Raw genomic sequence first — 16,602 nt, forward strand, 5'->3', positions numbered from 1 at the left:
ACAACTGGTTTAATTGGCCCAGCCCAACTCCCCGCTATTAAAAAAAAAATGGCAAAGTTTACCTGCTGCTCTCTGGGCAAATAACGGGCGATAAATTTCCTGGTTCCTGCCGCAAGACCTGCAGGTCTTGCGACAGTCGGCTATCCTCAACTACACTTTGCATGAGGATATGTCAACTGTTGTTAAAAAATGCCTCCCTCAAAGAACTTGGGGAGGGGAAAAATAATGCAGCTACGGAAATCGTGAACCAAAGGTAACAAGCCTTGTACTTTTTTTTTTTTCTGAAAAGTACAATCGACCCTTCTCTTCATATTTCTCCCCTCAGTGTCGCCTGTGTACTTCCACGACACATGCAGATTTGACGGCTCGTGCGTGTTTATTTAATGTTTGATATTTAAAAGAATGACAAATTACCGTTACTTGTTTGGTCGCATTTGAAGCATCTGTGACGCAACGAGGAATTCTTGTCATCTACGAAAGGGACAAGTTCACTAAAATGCAATAAATAGTCTGTTGTTGAAAATTCAATTGGGTCAGGCAGACAGGTACATGTAGAACATGTACATGTATGTTACAACACCCTGTATAATGAATTTTTTTTAACATGACTAAAGCTTCTAGAGAATGTTTCAAGGAGACAGACCGAAGTGGGTTTTTTTTCGTGCCAGTTTCAAGCCAGTGAAGAAAGATCGAAACATTAAAAATGGGCACTTCCCTGGTTTACTGCTCGTGCTACATGTAAATGGGCTAAATACATGTAAATGCAGTGGAACCAGTGAAAGGAAGAAAGAAATGCTCTTACCCTCTGTAGACATGCTGCCACCTCCTTCTCTACAAAGTCATTGTGGGACTGAGAACCACTTACAGCCCAATTTCATAGAGTCATTATTAAAGTAGAAACATTACTCAGCAAAATTGATGTACTAAGCAAAACTTAGCAGGCAACTGGTCTCAAGTAATATATCTGCTGTGCCTTTTGCAAATAACCAGTAATTTGCTGAGCAGATATATTCTGTGTTGAGCAATTTTTGAGTTAAATAGCTCTGTTAAATTGGCTCCAGCATATTGTGGGCTTAGTGTGCTTTCAGTTACATACAACAGTGCCCTCAATTAATGTTCACTCTGGGTCCATTAGAAATATGTCATAAAGTATGTACATTACCAGTTTGTTTGACACACTGCAGTGCATTAGGGCCCGACCTGTGGATTCAGATTTGTTTGGGGGGGGATGGGCATTTGGTGGGTTATGCTGTAATTCTTTGGAGAAACTGCAAACAGAGTCATCCACACCAGCACTTTGATGACCTTGTCATGCTTCAGTGCACAACAAAGATTTACACTTGACCCCTGACCCCCTGATCCATCACCGGGGCCATCAGGCGGCATGCACTTTGCTCCTTGGCAGGTGTGCCTAGTTTAGTATGAGGGTTTGACAAGGAGTTTGGAACTCTTTGAGTGTATCAGAGAAATTCTGTGGGTGCAGTTTTCTTCAATGCATCAACCGTAATGCGTGCACTTGCATTCACTCAGCATACACTTAACGTAGTCTAAACCTTGTGTACTGGACACAATTTGACTAATATCATTTGGGGCCGGCAACGTCATCTTTGTAATAAACATGTTTAATGCAGAGTTATGCTCAACTTATAAAAAGTTTTGTAGCAAAAGTTAACAAGTTTGGCTATTTTGGGTGGTCCCCAGTGTAGGGGGTCTGCAGTATTCAAGAATGCAGATTTGGCAGTCAGTTCGCACAGTGCCCGTGTATGCACGCGTACTGTAGAGCACGTTTCATGCATACACTTAGGAAGTGTTAGTACTTGAACTTACTACCTGCACCTTTTGGTGTCATCTTTTCAGCAAAACCACAAATCCAATTGACCAAATATGAGCAAAGTAGGAAACGTTGCAGAGTTCAAATCAAGGAATGCTGTGATAAAAAGTCATTGCAGTTCTCTTTGTTAAAACTCTTAAACCCTATGCACATAGGCGTTTTTGGGTGTCGTCTCTACCTGCTTTGCTGGGTGCATGTTTATACAGTACTGTCAACCTTGCCCGTATCATTTTACCCCATCCCAAAATTTATTGGGGGGAGGGGGGGAAGAAGCGTAACAATCTAACAATCAAAACTGGGTATAAACGGGTGGCAACATAACGGCAGAAAGTAACAGTGTACATGTACATGTACCTGTTTTCCATAAATAACTGTTTACACAATGACAGCCTAGGTGTACACAGTATTCATTGATATATTACGATGTGCTTTGGCAACTTAAGCCGATTTTTAATATCATGCGTGTAAATCTGTTGTTGCTGCGCTTTTTTTCCCCCAGATATTGAATTTTTTCAGTTGACGTCAAGGGGGAGAATTTGTAAACACCATGTTACGACGCCATATACACTCGCCAAGTGTGAGAGATTTGTCGCAGATAGCATGGATGCTCTGCTCTGTACCTGGCTAATGTTTTGGGAAGTACCAAGGGCTTGGCAGGTGTGGAATTGTTTGGGACAAATTTACGAGCAATTTAATGCTTACCCAGAGCTAGCAGTCCCCTCTAAGTAACCTTTAGTGATGTGATGTCAAGGCTAGGGTAATGGTCTAAAACTGGGTCAAAATTCTTCAGCTCATGCATGTAATGTAAGATCTAAGAATAAAAGAATGTAATATTTTTCAGAATCTGAAAAATCAACAAACAAGGATAGAGCCTGTACACATGGTGTGATAAATTGTTGAAATGGAAGATTTTAGGGACACACCTAAGAGGTATTGTTTTTCCCCAGTATTTTTCAGCTTCCTCAAATCTCACCCCGTGGTTGAATTTCAAGTTTCAACAGAATACCTCTGACTTTTAATTTCTATACTCCCTGTATTACAGCTTCCCATAGACCCCATCTGCAGTAGCCCCTCCATGTATACACTGGGTACTTTCATTCTCCCAGAATTTGTTTAAATGTGTCTTAAACTTCCCATAACATCAGGGTTTGAAAAAGAAAGATTTACTCATCGCATAAATGTTCAAAAAGCTAGGTGCAGGTAACCTTTCTTTTCAGTACAGTGAAACTTTAAGCAATCTGACCAGTTCACCGAAGAGAGGAAAACAAAGAAAGATTGACTTCTGTCGCAGAAATCAAGAATAACACAAGCTGACAGCCACATCTTGTAAACAGCCTCCAAAATCGTTGGCGGGGCCCCAACATTTCCAGATAAACGAGTGGTCGAAGCTCGAATCGATTAACTGCAGGGAACAACCAGACAAAGTGGCATTGGCAGGCCTGCCAAATGTATCTGTCCAGTAGGAAATATGGCTGCGACCGGTCAAAAGTCACAAGTCATGGAGTTCAACAGAAACTTACCCAGGGACTGGTAGGCCCATTGTACCCGGTCCGTTGGGGTTTCTTTTTTTTTTTAAATGGAGACAAGATCTGGAGAAAAAAAAACTGATGCAGGGGCCGATCCTGCAAATTGCAGTCTCCCAAAAATGATCTATTGGTGTTCAGAGACCCAAAGTTTGGAGAGGTTGGAGTCTTGTCCATTTACGAGGGGTTTTAGGGGAAAAAGGAAAATGTAATATCATAAGTGCAGAAGGGAATCAAGAATTTTGTGTGCCTTGAGTGGTCGATGAGTTTTGATTCATTCATGTACATGTAGGCCTACCTGTCTACATTTGTTTAAAAAACTGGAAGAACTACATACAAAGAATTTGTGTACCCTTTTCAGTGCTTTCTCTTCTCTGAAACATGTATATAATCCAATATTGCACCCTAGCGTTGACGTCCTCCAACATTGTCTCATTCATGTTTTTCTGTGTTTGTGCTTTCGCAGATTGCAAAGCAATGAAGGGTAATGGGACAGCTTCTTTTAGGATTGTAACATAATTAATCAGTAACCGAGACAAATTTTATGATTGAAGTCTTTCAAACTTTTTTTTTACTCTTGCCTGTTCAGGTAACGTGGAAGCCAAATTCCGCCGTAGTGACATCCAGAGTGAACCTTGGGCTGAATTTCCGGTTCGCTTTGCCCCGCTGAACAGCCAGTCCGTACTCTTGTCCAAGATGGCCTGGAATTCCTCCAGTGTCTTTCCATCCGGGCCCAAGCCTGGCCAGGGCGGACTCTATGCTGACCAGATGGTGGGTGTAGTTGGACCCCATTCAGGGGCCGTGCGGGCAACCTACGGCCCCTTCGTTGTGGAGGGCAGTCTGGAGAAGCATGATAATGATTCACAGTCACTTAGCTACGACATCATGGCTGAGCTAGCCACACAAGAATTTGTCTCGCCCCACAGCTCCCGCATCCAGGTCCTGTTCCTTGTGAGACCGAAGCATCAGAGTATGGGGGAACCGAGGACTTTGCCCTGTCTGAGGACAAGAGCCTGGTACGGTGAATCTGAGGCAGGGGCCAGCTGTTTGCCATCTGCGCAATCCCTATCCTGTTTAGCCCAGATCGCAGTCCCACCAGCATGGTGGCGAGATGTGGAATCAACTGGTATCCAGTCTCTCACAGTGTCTTACTCTGTGCACTCACCGTCAAGCTGCTCGCGGGGGACTGAGGACCAGCCATTGTTCCCCGAGCACAGCTTGGGGAACGTACAGTTTCAGCAGCGCCAAGAAGTCCTGACTACCATCAAGGAAGACAAGAATGTTTGGCTGTATGTGCCAAAGACGGACGTTGCTGTTGGAGAACGTTTTCAGATTTCAGTGTCTATTCATCAAAACTTTACAGCCCCAGGTTGTGTGATCAGGTAAGTCAATCACTTGCCTTTCGTCTCCCTCAATATAAATCAGAAATACAGATTTCTACCAGTGACATAGTACCATGTACATCACATACATGTACTTAGTTTTGGTTTGGCTTGAATGGTAATTGCCTCATTTAAAGCGTGTGGGGCTTGACTTGGCAAACCCACCGACCAGCCATTCCAGGATCAGTACCAGTAAATCCAGGGCCAAATTTTTGTGCAAGTGTTCATGAAGCAGTAAGCAGGGGGAAAAGGGCATGCTTACCTTGGAGGAAAAAAATCAGTGACAAAACAATGGAAATCTCAATGAGTACACAATTACAAGCACAACTGCTCTGAGCCATGCCACGGAATAGTGGTTACGGTAAACAAACCTTTCTGACTTTTCTGCTACATGTAACTGTTAAGTTTGTACATGTAGCACCATGAAATTGGGTCCTGGACCTGCCCAACTGCTTGTTGACATTGCCACAGGAAGAAAACGTCTTTTTGTCAAAGCTGGTTGAAAAAAAGCCATAACAGCATTTAGATCTCAGAGAATAGTCTGGTTATGAGTTACCCGTACCCTCCGAGCTTTGAGGATTGTGAAATGGTGCCTCAATTCTCAACAGGTTCTCCTCTGTGAAACCATTGCCCGGAATCACCTCTTGTCATTTATTTCTGCCAAGTTGGCTCTCTGGTGCAAGCCTGGACCTGGACCGCATTAGCCAGAGCTTGCTGGTTACTGTTGCTTGCCTACCTTTGATGAATTGGTGTGAAGTAAACAGGACTGTCTCAGCCAGTGTACCTATGAATGAATGTGCCTTGCCGAGCACATACACTCCCCTTTGATGACTGGAGGTGTTCAGTTTTCACATGTCAAAACAACAGTGGCATAGAATGTCACCACTGTGCCTCAGTATTGGACTAGGTGGATCGCAGGCGAAAACATCCCGCAGGACATCAAATGTTTCTCTGAAAGTCGGACTTTATTTTCTCCTTTATCCCCAAGTTCCATCCGCAACTCTGCATTGTGCAGAGCCAGTGGCTGCAGCAGTAGGAGCAACTTGCAAAACTTGGAGGCAAATTGCATTGCTGAATTTGTTCACTCAATCCTAGTCCTCACAGAGCCTTTAAAATCCACCTCCAGGGTAATTTTTAAGGGTCAAGGAAGTTGTAGAGACTGGCCATTGGTGCTTACTTTGCAAAGGACTTTTTGCCGCATGAAGGTATTTAAATATGAATTTGCAGTTTGGTTTCCTGTGCAATCTTAGTTTTACGAGGATTCGGGAAGGTTCCTTGCAGAAATTCCTGGGGAGTTGATAGAATCCTGTTTATATCCACACAGTATCTTTGTTTGGCCGTGTCCCAGTGTCTTAAAAATACTTGACTTTTGTTGGTTATGAAATAAACCAAACACCTCATAACTACATGTACATGTAATGCACTGCTGTGTTGAATAGCTCCTTTACAAGAACAACATCAAATCAACATTTCACAGGGTTTCCTTAAAGGGTCTATGGTTTTTTCTTGAACTCTCTTTTTGTGCATTAATAAATTCTTTGTCAGTGCAAGAAAACTGTTTGAAATCTCGTTGGGGTTATGCGTATTGAAAAGTGCACATTTTTAAAACTTTGGAAATCGAGCATTTCCAGACGAGTGAGGGCACTGTTGCCATGATGTAATCAGAAAAGATACTGTTCATTGTGCATGTTTTCACGTTCAAATTTTTAAACCCAAAAATTAATCTTTGAAAATGTCTCCAAGAAAAGGTTGCTCACTGGCTCTTTGCCACACACAACAGTAAATTGCAAAAGGAACAGAAACCTGTGGCAGCTAAATCTAAACAACTCCAGTACACAGTTTGGTGCACAAATCATTAAGGTTCAGCTCCTGGGAATCATGAATATGGAAATTCTTATTGGCAAAAAACCCCAAAAGGTTGTTCAAAATACAGATTAAAACAACAATGCAAAAATTGAAAAGATCAACAGATACACTAAGGTGAGTGTCAAGGATTTTTGTAACATAATTGTATTGCATAGTCCCTTTAACTTCAAGTCAGCAGCAAGTTAGGGGAACCTCCTGTATTAAGGCATGTTGCATGCCTGGTACTGGTAGTGAGCAGTGCTGGTAGTGTTTATTTTCGTTTAGTTTACAGGCTTCACTTCAGAGCCTCTTATTTTGTTTGGTAAATCAACTCAGTACCTTTGGTAAGTGTCCTTTACTCCTACTGATATTACCTTACCAGTAACTGCCTATTCTTTGCAGAGGGAGGCAGGACGCAGACCAAAAGGGCACTTTATAAAAATCTCCTTTCTTTCTTTCATGGACTTTGTCTTTGCACATACATTCGGACTTGCACTGAAGGTTTTCAGACTTTGAATGCTGCCCCAGAAAAGATGCACAAAATGAGATGGAAATCATTGTGGTCGTGCACGGAATAACTTCAGCCCTTCCTTTCTTGAGAAATACATTTATGAAGACTTGTATGATTGCAGCATCATGCCAAGAGCTCACTGTCAGTTGGGAAAATTTTGAGATGTTTTGCCCCTTGAAGTTTCTGCTACATGTGTACGCACATGTGCGTGTGGCACTGTTGTGTTGAGGCTTTCCCAGTTGCTAGTGCACAGCATCACCACTTAGCCTGGATCTATTCTTAACTGATCCCTCATACCTCAAGGGCCAAATGACTGAACCAGTCATCTCTCCACCATATGCAGTGTTCATATTTTGGAAGCGATTTATGGTAATTGCAGTGCCATGTTGTAACCAAGTCATTTTTTTTTCTATAAGTTTAGTCACGAGTCGTTTTTTTGTCAAGTTCAGTCGCATGTCTTTTTTTTTCCAAATTAAGTCTCAAGTCAAGGGCCAAGTGACTGCCCTCATACTTCAAGGGCCAAATGACTGAACCAGTCAGCTATCCACCATATGCAGTGTTCATATTTGGGAAACAATTTATGGTAATTGCAGTGCTATGTTGTAACCAAGTAATTTTTTTTTTCTATAAGTTTAATCACAAGTCGTTTTTTTGTCAAGTTCAGTCGCATGTCTTTTTTTTCTTCCAAATCAAGTCTCAAGTCACAAAAGTTGTGACTCAAGTCCAACTTGAGTCTGAGTCAGCAAATCAAGTCAGCAAGATAACTCGGTACGCGGCAATCACTTTCTTAGCTATTCTCCTTGTACGTGGGGTATATCTCATTGTACATCTATTGAGAATCCACGCCGCTCTGGCATGGCGAGAGTGGCAATTATTGCTGTGTGGGCCTGGCCCCTTACCAGTTCAACACAAAGGAAGCCTGGCCATTAAAAAAAACAAGACTAGTACAAGGGTGAGTTGGACCACCGTGGCCAGACCTACCCAGTGGCTTTCTTCTCTAAGCAGCGTGTGTGGCTGGCTTCCCTTGGACCAGCTAGAAACAGTGTTGCGATAACAGCAAAGTCTCTCTGGCTCGCTCCCCACTGCTCTCCGCCCGCTGCGCTCGGGAATGTTGTTGTTTTGCACCGGTGGTGAAATGTGACCTGAAATTGTTTGTGAATGAGTTGGGTTTCAAGAAAACACCCTTTCAGTTTAGTTTTTTTTCCTTTCATTTTGGATAATCATTGCTCTTTGTTTGCTGTTACACGTAGGTTTGCTGTCAAGAAAATAAACAAAATGTTTGAGGTTCCCTTTAAAGTTTTATTCCAAATCTGATCAGGTACATGTACCGGTAAATTTATCAAGCCCAGTTTGGAGCCTTTTGTTTATTCAAATAAGAACACATGCATATACTGTAATTGTACTGGTTTGAGAGGGCACAAGTTAAAAAAGTACACCAACCTTGTTTGCAAACATCAGTGATTCCAAACTGTATATTCTAAACATGGACAGGCCAACAATTTTTCTTCCTTTGCTACACCTTAAAAAGATTATTTTCAGCAAACTTCCACGAATCCCACCTTTCCACTGTTTATGCAGTCCACCAACGGATATTTATTTAAGCATACATTGGCATGTGTATGCAACCCAAATACGCAGTCAGTAACAGAAGAGAGAAAAAAATTCAGTGAATCAGGTCCTTCAGGAAAGTTGAAAGTGACGGGGAAAAAAACCGATGTCACAAATAGAAAGGTCTTTGTAATGGACAGTGCACTGTATATTTGTAGATCAAAATCTTGGCCTTGCCTCAACTGAAAAAATTATGAGACGGGACTGTAAATATTTTGAATGTAAAGATTCTTTTACAAAGAACATTGCACTGTTCAAATTCTCTGCCAACACAGCGCAAATGCACCAAAATGAAATAGATGTCACTTAAAGCTATGCGACTTTCAAAACTGTTTCCCCGAGGAAAGGTTATTTTTAGGCGTGTGAAATTCTGTGATAAGCCAGTCATGCATTGGCATTTCTTTTCTAAATCCTGGAACTGTGTTGTTTGGAAGATTATATTTTTCTGTAAGTGCAGGATGTACTTAAGCAACTGAACTATGTGTGGAACCATTTATTTTTAAATGAGGGGCTGCTTCAAAATTGAAATCAAACTAAAATTTTCACATGAATCATGAGCATTTTCTGAAAGTTTCTTGAGAACCTTTTAAAATATTCATAGCACCCAAGTCCTGTATATGAACACAGAAGGAACATGAAGGAAATGCTCACGTACATCTGTAAAATTGGTAAAAATAGACCATGTAAAATTTGTTACATGTTTGATGAGATAAACTCTGAAACTCCAAACCACGTCCTCTGCCTTCGACAACTTTCCTAAATTTGAAGTAATTTTGCATGTTCATAAAAAAGAACCGGAATTTAATATGAGATATTTTATGTAAAATGAGTAATTTTGATTGTATGAAGATTTTCTGGTAACAAAAACTTGGGGAAAAAAATGTCCCTTTCAACCCAGAGGCTAAAGATCCAGAATCCTTGGCAGTTTGTTTCTCTAATAACTTAACCCAAAACCCATTCACGGGAGTAGACTACCCAAAGTTCACAGAACTCTTGCAATTTTTTACCCTCGTTTTTTGGCCAGTTTTAAGTGAATTTATGGTCCTCGGCTTTTTTCCCTTGCCTTGGCTACTCATGATCTCAGTGAAACAAAAACAGAATCCTTTTTGTTCTTCCAGGCCCTTCCTCCGATTAGTCGACCTAATCAGTCTGTCAGGAGAAATTTGATCGTAAATAATTCACAATGATAAGAAAAAAACCTCCCTCGCCAAACTCCAAGGTAGATTGGATTTTTATTCTTATTAGTTGTATTTGACAGACCCCAGTCCTGAAGTGCGGGACTCTGGTTTGTTCTAACCTGGGGAATAACTTCCTCTTTCTTGAGAGGGTTATTAGCTTCTGGGTCCATGGTGTGTGGCTTTCACTTCTCGTTGGAATCACTCCTCTGAGTTTAATTTCTGGCCCCCTTTTTTCCCTCCTTGGAGAATGGGGAACCCTGTTGTCTTCAATCAGGGAATAACTACATCAATCAGTTCAGCTTGGTAGACAACACCAGTAATCAAAATTGTGGTTTCAGGAATTTTTTTTCAGCCTTTGGTTCCTGTAGTCTCAGCCCAGCCTTCATCCTTGCTCATTTGACTCAATCAGGAAGCACACAGAAGAGATGTGTTCTTGTGTTTCCATTCACCTCGTAATTTCCTTTGCTGGAAATAAGCACAAACACGCTCGGGTTATTTCCCAATTAGGCCTCGGTGATTGGTCTGAACTTATACACTAGCATTGTGGAAAGGCACTGCTTTTTTGAAAGACAATCACCAAAGAAGAGAAAATTGGGGCATAAGTGAAGAAAGAAGGAGAGAAAAAACTCCTGGCCTCCCAGGAGTGGCGAGAGTTCCTTGGCGGTCCCCTCCGTCACCGGTCTCTGGCAATTACACGGTGCGAAGGAAGCAGCAGGTGCAGCAGCAAGGCAGGGGGAGGGGGTCTGGGCACCCCACCACCATCCGGGACTCGACCGCATCCCCGCACCAGCAAGGGGCAAATCTGCGTCCATCAACATGTAATTTGCCACATTTTCCCCTCTCCTATTCAGTAATGCATGCCAGTTTTGTTTTTCAGAAACTGTTACACTTCTCTCCCAGTCTCTCTCTTTCTCTTTCTGTCTTCATTTGTTTGTGCTGAGGCCGTCAACGGCGCCCCGCTTCTCGAGAATGTTGCCTGCTTTGGCAAATATTTGTTATTGGGACTTGCCCCTCTGGTGATAATCACAAGTGCATTTGTTTTGATTCAATTTGGGAAATTACGGGTGAATGTTGGTGGGCAGAAACGGCAACACTGCAAGGGATCTACATTTCTCCACTGAAGCTAAGACCATCAAAGAGCATGAGAACCTCCTCCATACACAAACCTTGATTTGCAGCCTACATGAAACTTGCTCTGCGGTCACACTCTCTCCCCTTGCCGTAAAAGCCACCAGCGTCTCTTTTTGTTGAGCCTTGTTGCTTGGAATGACAGCACCAGACTGTTGTGTTCCTAGACCACTCCTGAGGGTTTTTGAATGGGTTTTACTTGACCAATTACTTCAGTGATTCTCATTAACTTGTGGCCACCGGCTAGCCCAGCATTGTTGTGGTTTAACTTGTCATAAAAAGAGAGACAGCTTAGTGGGTACTGGATTAATAGAATTAGGCAGAGATGAGCCTTTTGATCCCCTTTTTAATTTCCTACAGTGTACTTAAGGAGAGGATGTGTTTGGTCTTTTTACATTTTCCAAGTAGGGGGATTCCTTCCAGGTTGATCACAGTTGGAGGCGAAACCTTGGCCACCTGAGTAAGAAGTCCTGTTTCCCTATGTAAAAGCAAATGAAAGAAGTACACAATTAGGACACACTTTCTCACGATCAGTAATCAAATGGAATCTTTTTAAGTTCTTGATGCAACTAAATGTTGTTTATTTTTACAAAATCAAATGAATGAAAGAAGTCAATAACTGGAAGGTACTCTCCCACAGACTGTGAACTGTCAGATTGAATTTGGAAGCTCTTGATGTGACTACATTATTTGTTTGTTTTTTTACACAAAAGACCCCCCATGATTGAATCGCTTGTAGTTAAAGACAATTTTGTTCTCCTTGGTACTGGACCTTGCTAGAAGTTATACCGCTGATGGCGTTGTAACCCTCACCATTCACTTTACATGGAGTGTGCACTGAGAGGACATGGTACTTGGTTTTCAAGACGCATTAACTCCCATGCAGAGTAACTGAAGAAATTGGCAGGCTGCATCTGTCTCAATTCTTCCAAGCTGTCCAAAACCTGCTAATGAATTTTGAAACATGGGGGGAACACAAATGTTTGAGGCGTGGGCTGCATCCAGTTTGCACAGTATGTTCCAGATAATGGCACAGCTCTTGGCCTGCATGTTGTTGAAACACTTGTTGCCCACTTCAAAGATGAGTCAAGTGCTGTCCACTGACAATGAAAACACAATCCTGTAATGACCCCCAGCTTCCCCAAACCACTGAATGGTCAGTTGCTCAGGGACTGCCTTTGATGTGGTCCCTCTTTTGTAGGGAGAATGTGGTGTCTTTGGGTTGTGGCCAGGGGGCACAGGGCTAGACCATCATTACTTCTGTTGACTTACCATGGTCTAACCATGGGGGGCAAAGTAGATTTCAGCTCTCAGCAGGAAAATCAAAGGACACCCCCTTCTCACAATATGTAGCCCTCTTGTTTGTCCATCTGCCCCACTTACTGTTGACTCATTCAAGGGGATTATGGGATAAACCCCTGGTCACCATTGTGGAGGCAGGAGGTCTTGTTGGAACACCAGTTAGTGTTGACTGCATGCTGGCCTGAATGAGGAGACGACCTTTAACCTCTTGTCCACAGGCAACCTCAAGGTGGTGTTATTTTGTGTCTCCCATTGGGTGGGTTCTTCATCAAGGCTAATGCAATTGTGTACCCAACAGGTCCTGTTCCCTTCCTGCTATTTAGGGTCAACAAGTGTCAACACACATAAGTAGCGTCAACAAAGTATCAACAACTTGAAAATATCCTCTTAAGGTGTCAAGGTGGTTTTATCATATTTTACAGACTCTAACATGTTCCACTGTGTAAGAAAAACAAGGTATTCCATATTCACGCAGGAAAATGAAAATTTTTCGCAATGTAAGGGGGCCGCCATCTTTCTTTTCTCTGCCGTCCACGTGATAACAAGATGGCAGCCGATTTGGTCGCGTGAGCAGAGAACCGACTTTGTCTCTCAATTTCCACACTCAAATATTTAGGTATGTAGACGTCCAGTTAATATTGTATCAGTACGTATAATTTTTTTGCATAAGTATGCTTGAATAACTTGTTGACGCTTTGGTGATGCTACTTGATGCTTAAGTTAAATAGCATTACCCTCTGTTCTTGCCACTTCCTGGGGAAAGAATTTTTGCTGGGTGACTAATACTCTTTACCTTGAAATAGCCTGTGGTAATGGATGGCCAATTATAAATTAATGGATTTTTAGTTCCATGAGGTGAACCAACAGCATTGAAATTACTGTAGCAACATTAATTTCTAATCAGCATGCAAGAAAACAAGGTCCACTTGATAGTTACAAATAATGGACCATGACCCATTTTTTTTTCCTCTGTGCATTTCACACAGTGCACTTTACTACATACATGTGATTGTTTGCTCCAGAAAACTACATGCATAAAACTTGATCCCTAAATTCCAATTTTGGCGACTGTAATTTCATGGCATATTACTGAAGCATGTGGCTTTTTTGTAAAGCAGAAGATATACGTGCATTATCAGATGTACCAGCATAAAACAAATTGTGAGTTTCAGATTAATGCTATTGTCACAACATTATCATGTCATTGTTTATACATATGTATTATTTATTGTTGAAATGATGGGGAGACATTTTTCAATGGAGAAAACAACGTTATTTTCAGATGGAGACAAAATCTGAACTTGTTTTTGTCAGATGCTGCACCCCATAACCCTGTGCTTCTGCTTCTGTTTACATGCCTCTCAAAAGTAGGGTCTGCAGGTGAAAGTTTTCTTTGGTCATTTTTTTCTCCTGATTGAATGGCATGAACGCAGCGCTGACGAAAGCTTGCCACAAAAAGTGATAACAATTGCCGTAATCTATGTAAATATTTCTACAGTCGACAATTCTTAAGAATTATGAACAATTTATACCACTATGCACAATGCTAGTCAGGTAATTGTGACAGCAAACTGGTCAACAATGTCCGTGTATCTTGTAGTAAGCGTCCGTGATGCATCCAGATGGGGGATAAACCTCATGCCACGGTAGGAATTTTGCGGAAGCAGGCTCGCTTCAAGCACAAGCAAAACAATCTCAAAATAAACTCGTGAACATAGAAAATACGCACACAGACAGGAGATTAAGTTCTGTCAATTAACTTTCAGAATATTCTTGCAACATTGATGTTTTTCGCAGTGTAGCTGTAGAGTTGTGTGCGAGTACGGCTGCTGTAGCGTAACGACAGCTCTTTGTGTAGACTTGTTGCCACATTCCGTCATGCGTTTTTGCATGCGCGCGGTGCAGCGGGAACAGACAGCATTGCTTTAATGCATTGAGTTTTGCATATGTGTTTTCACCACTGTGATGGCAAAACATGAAGGAACTCGTGAAATAATGGAAGTTTCTTTTCAAAAGTGGCAAACTTGTAGCAAAACATATATAAAAGCATTTTAACATGAAAAAAGGTTGTTAAAAGGGCATTTTGCAAAGACAGGAAAGACAACAACAGGATTTATTTTAATTTTTTTAATTTTCTTAAATTCATTTTTCTAACTTTCCAATAAAATTTTTAGGGTGTACTGAAAAATAAGGTTCAGTCAGGAAACCAGAAGCAGAAGTATTGGGGCGGGGGCCTTGCATGTATGTACAGTACCATAGCCATATTATCAGGCATGTTAGTTACCACACAGGTAGTAATAATAAAAGTGAGTCATGCTGCCCAGCTGAAACCCAGGTATTTATGACCAGGAGTTTATCACTTAATTACCTTTCCATATCTTGTCTGCACCACAAGAGCAAATGCTGGGCTTTTTACCCTGGTCAAAGTGAAGAGGTTGGCAGTCAAACTGCTTGACTGGCTGAGAATGTATCCATGTACATGTACATGTACATTGGAAGTGCATTCTGGAAATTCTTTGTGGTATTAAGAAAGGAAGGCTTAGATCAGTCCATTTGGGGAGGCTTATGAGCCCATGTGACCCCCCCCCTCATTTTCCACTACATATTTCCATGGATGCCGTGTAAAATATCTGCATGCCTAGAGCCCTTATCCGGCCCACATAGGTCATTGAAGCCATCAATGGCCATCTTACCATGCCCAAAATAAAGGCAATTGAAGGCTTGCTTGCCATTTGTCACTTCAGTCATTTGTAGCAGCAACAGTTACATGTACAATGGCATGTAAGCCAACAAGGCTGTGTATCTAGCAGGATAAGGTGGCCATTGATGGCTTCAGTGTTATGAAGCCATCTGTTGACCCCAGCTGACTACTCCATAGAAAAATAGGAAGCCAGTTGCATCAGTCACCATTTCCTCCCCAATCCTTGGCTTTTACCCGTTAGGTCCCCCACCCGGAAGCAGTTATTCCTGTGATGAAATTATTACGTTTTCTGACATTTCTTCCTGCACCTCCTATTTGTCATCAGTCACCTCCTCTTCCTCCTCTGAAAATCAGCAGAGCAGGAAGAAATGAACCAGTCACTATATTTGAAGTTTGCCTACTTGGACATTCAAAAAATGTCTCTGCTGGCAACTCATACCTTGGATTGTGGGTCCATCTCAACACACTCGGGGATCTACATGTAACTTGGGCTCAAGGTCAAAGAATTTAACCTCACACCAGGTTAAGGTTCCATGCTTTTTTTGTGTCAGGGTCCAACCAGAGTTTAGTTGACCAACTGGAACTAATCACATTTGTGCTTTTTTCCACCGCTATCTGTTTCATCTTCAGGGCTAAAGCAAGGCGTGGCCTTCGCGTCATCAACGTCCACCCAACCAATCAGGACGCCTGGGTCATCTCGTACAGGGTCAAGCAGAGGGGCGGCTCTACCATGGTGACAGTACAGAGGGGTGAATCCACTGACACCCCACCCACCGCGCACAGGTATGCGAAGAGGGAAAAAATCTCATTTTCACACCTCATAATCTGAAGATCTGAAGAAGATTCTGGAAGGATCAAAGTGCAGGCTCTCTCATTTTTTGATTGGCATCATATTTTCACCCAAAACAATCCAACGACTGTTCCCAAAACACACTGACCAAAGAGAATCTTGGCATTACAGCTCTCAAAAGTGAAGATACATGTATTTGAGAGTTTGGAAAGGAACGAAAAGAAAGAATTCAGTGGTAAGATGAAGACAGAGAAAGATTTAGTAACATTTGAGTCATCTCATGCCTGTGTCTGTGACGTCGATCAAATTTTGATCTAAGTGCATGTAGTTCTTCGTAATCTCCATCTCACAACCTGCTCTCCGGTTACACGGAATGGGGCATAGTCCCCTTCGATTTGCAGCCAAGATCCGGAGCGGGTCACCCCACTAACTGAAATGGAAGTAGACCCGTTGGCTGATGCAATCATCTTCAATTTCCTCTTGCGAAGGAACGGCGTGTACGGAGAGTGGAGCATGGTTTTTATTTTTAACTTGACTGTCAGCAGGGCTGTGCAGTTACTTGGCTGGGAAACATGATGTCAGAGGATCAGAGATTTGGAGAACTAGGGTCGGGAAAAATATTTTTGAAATTGGTCCTGTCTGAGTATAATGAGTCAAGCAGAAGTATAATTGTAGTGAAGCTCAGATTGCAATTCATAAATTGAACAGCGTACATTGTATGCAACTCAAAAATGTAAACTGAGTAAATCTTAGGCACCACCCAGAGAAAGAACACACGCAAATTAAAAAAATATCAACTTCTG

General features: G+C 42.0%; 1 protein-coding gene across 1 annotated transcript in view; it reads left to right on the forward strand.

Moving 5' to 3' along the window:
• Positions 1 to 16,602, forward strand: part of LOC147795622 (transmembrane protein 132E-like) — a 50,553-nt gene that overhangs the window by 15,999 nt on the left and 17,952 nt on the right. Inside the window, exons 2-3 of the mRNA XM_087131513.1 lie at positions 3,944 to 4,736; positions 15,640 to 15,792. Coding sequence (XP_086987639.1) covers positions 3,944 to 4,736; positions 15,640 to 15,792 — 946 coding nt within the window. The remainder of the gene's footprint in view (positions 1 to 3,943; positions 4,737 to 15,639; positions 15,793 to 16,602) is intronic.

This window comes from Acanthaster planci, unplaced genomic scaffold (genome assembly GCF_054643075.1).
Source record: "Acanthaster planci isolate LZ-2023a unplaced genomic scaffold, COTS_SCS Contig1, whole genome shotgun sequence".
Lineage (NCBI taxonomy): Eukaryota > Metazoa > Echinodermata > Asteroidea > Valvatida > Acanthasteridae > Acanthaster > Acanthaster planci.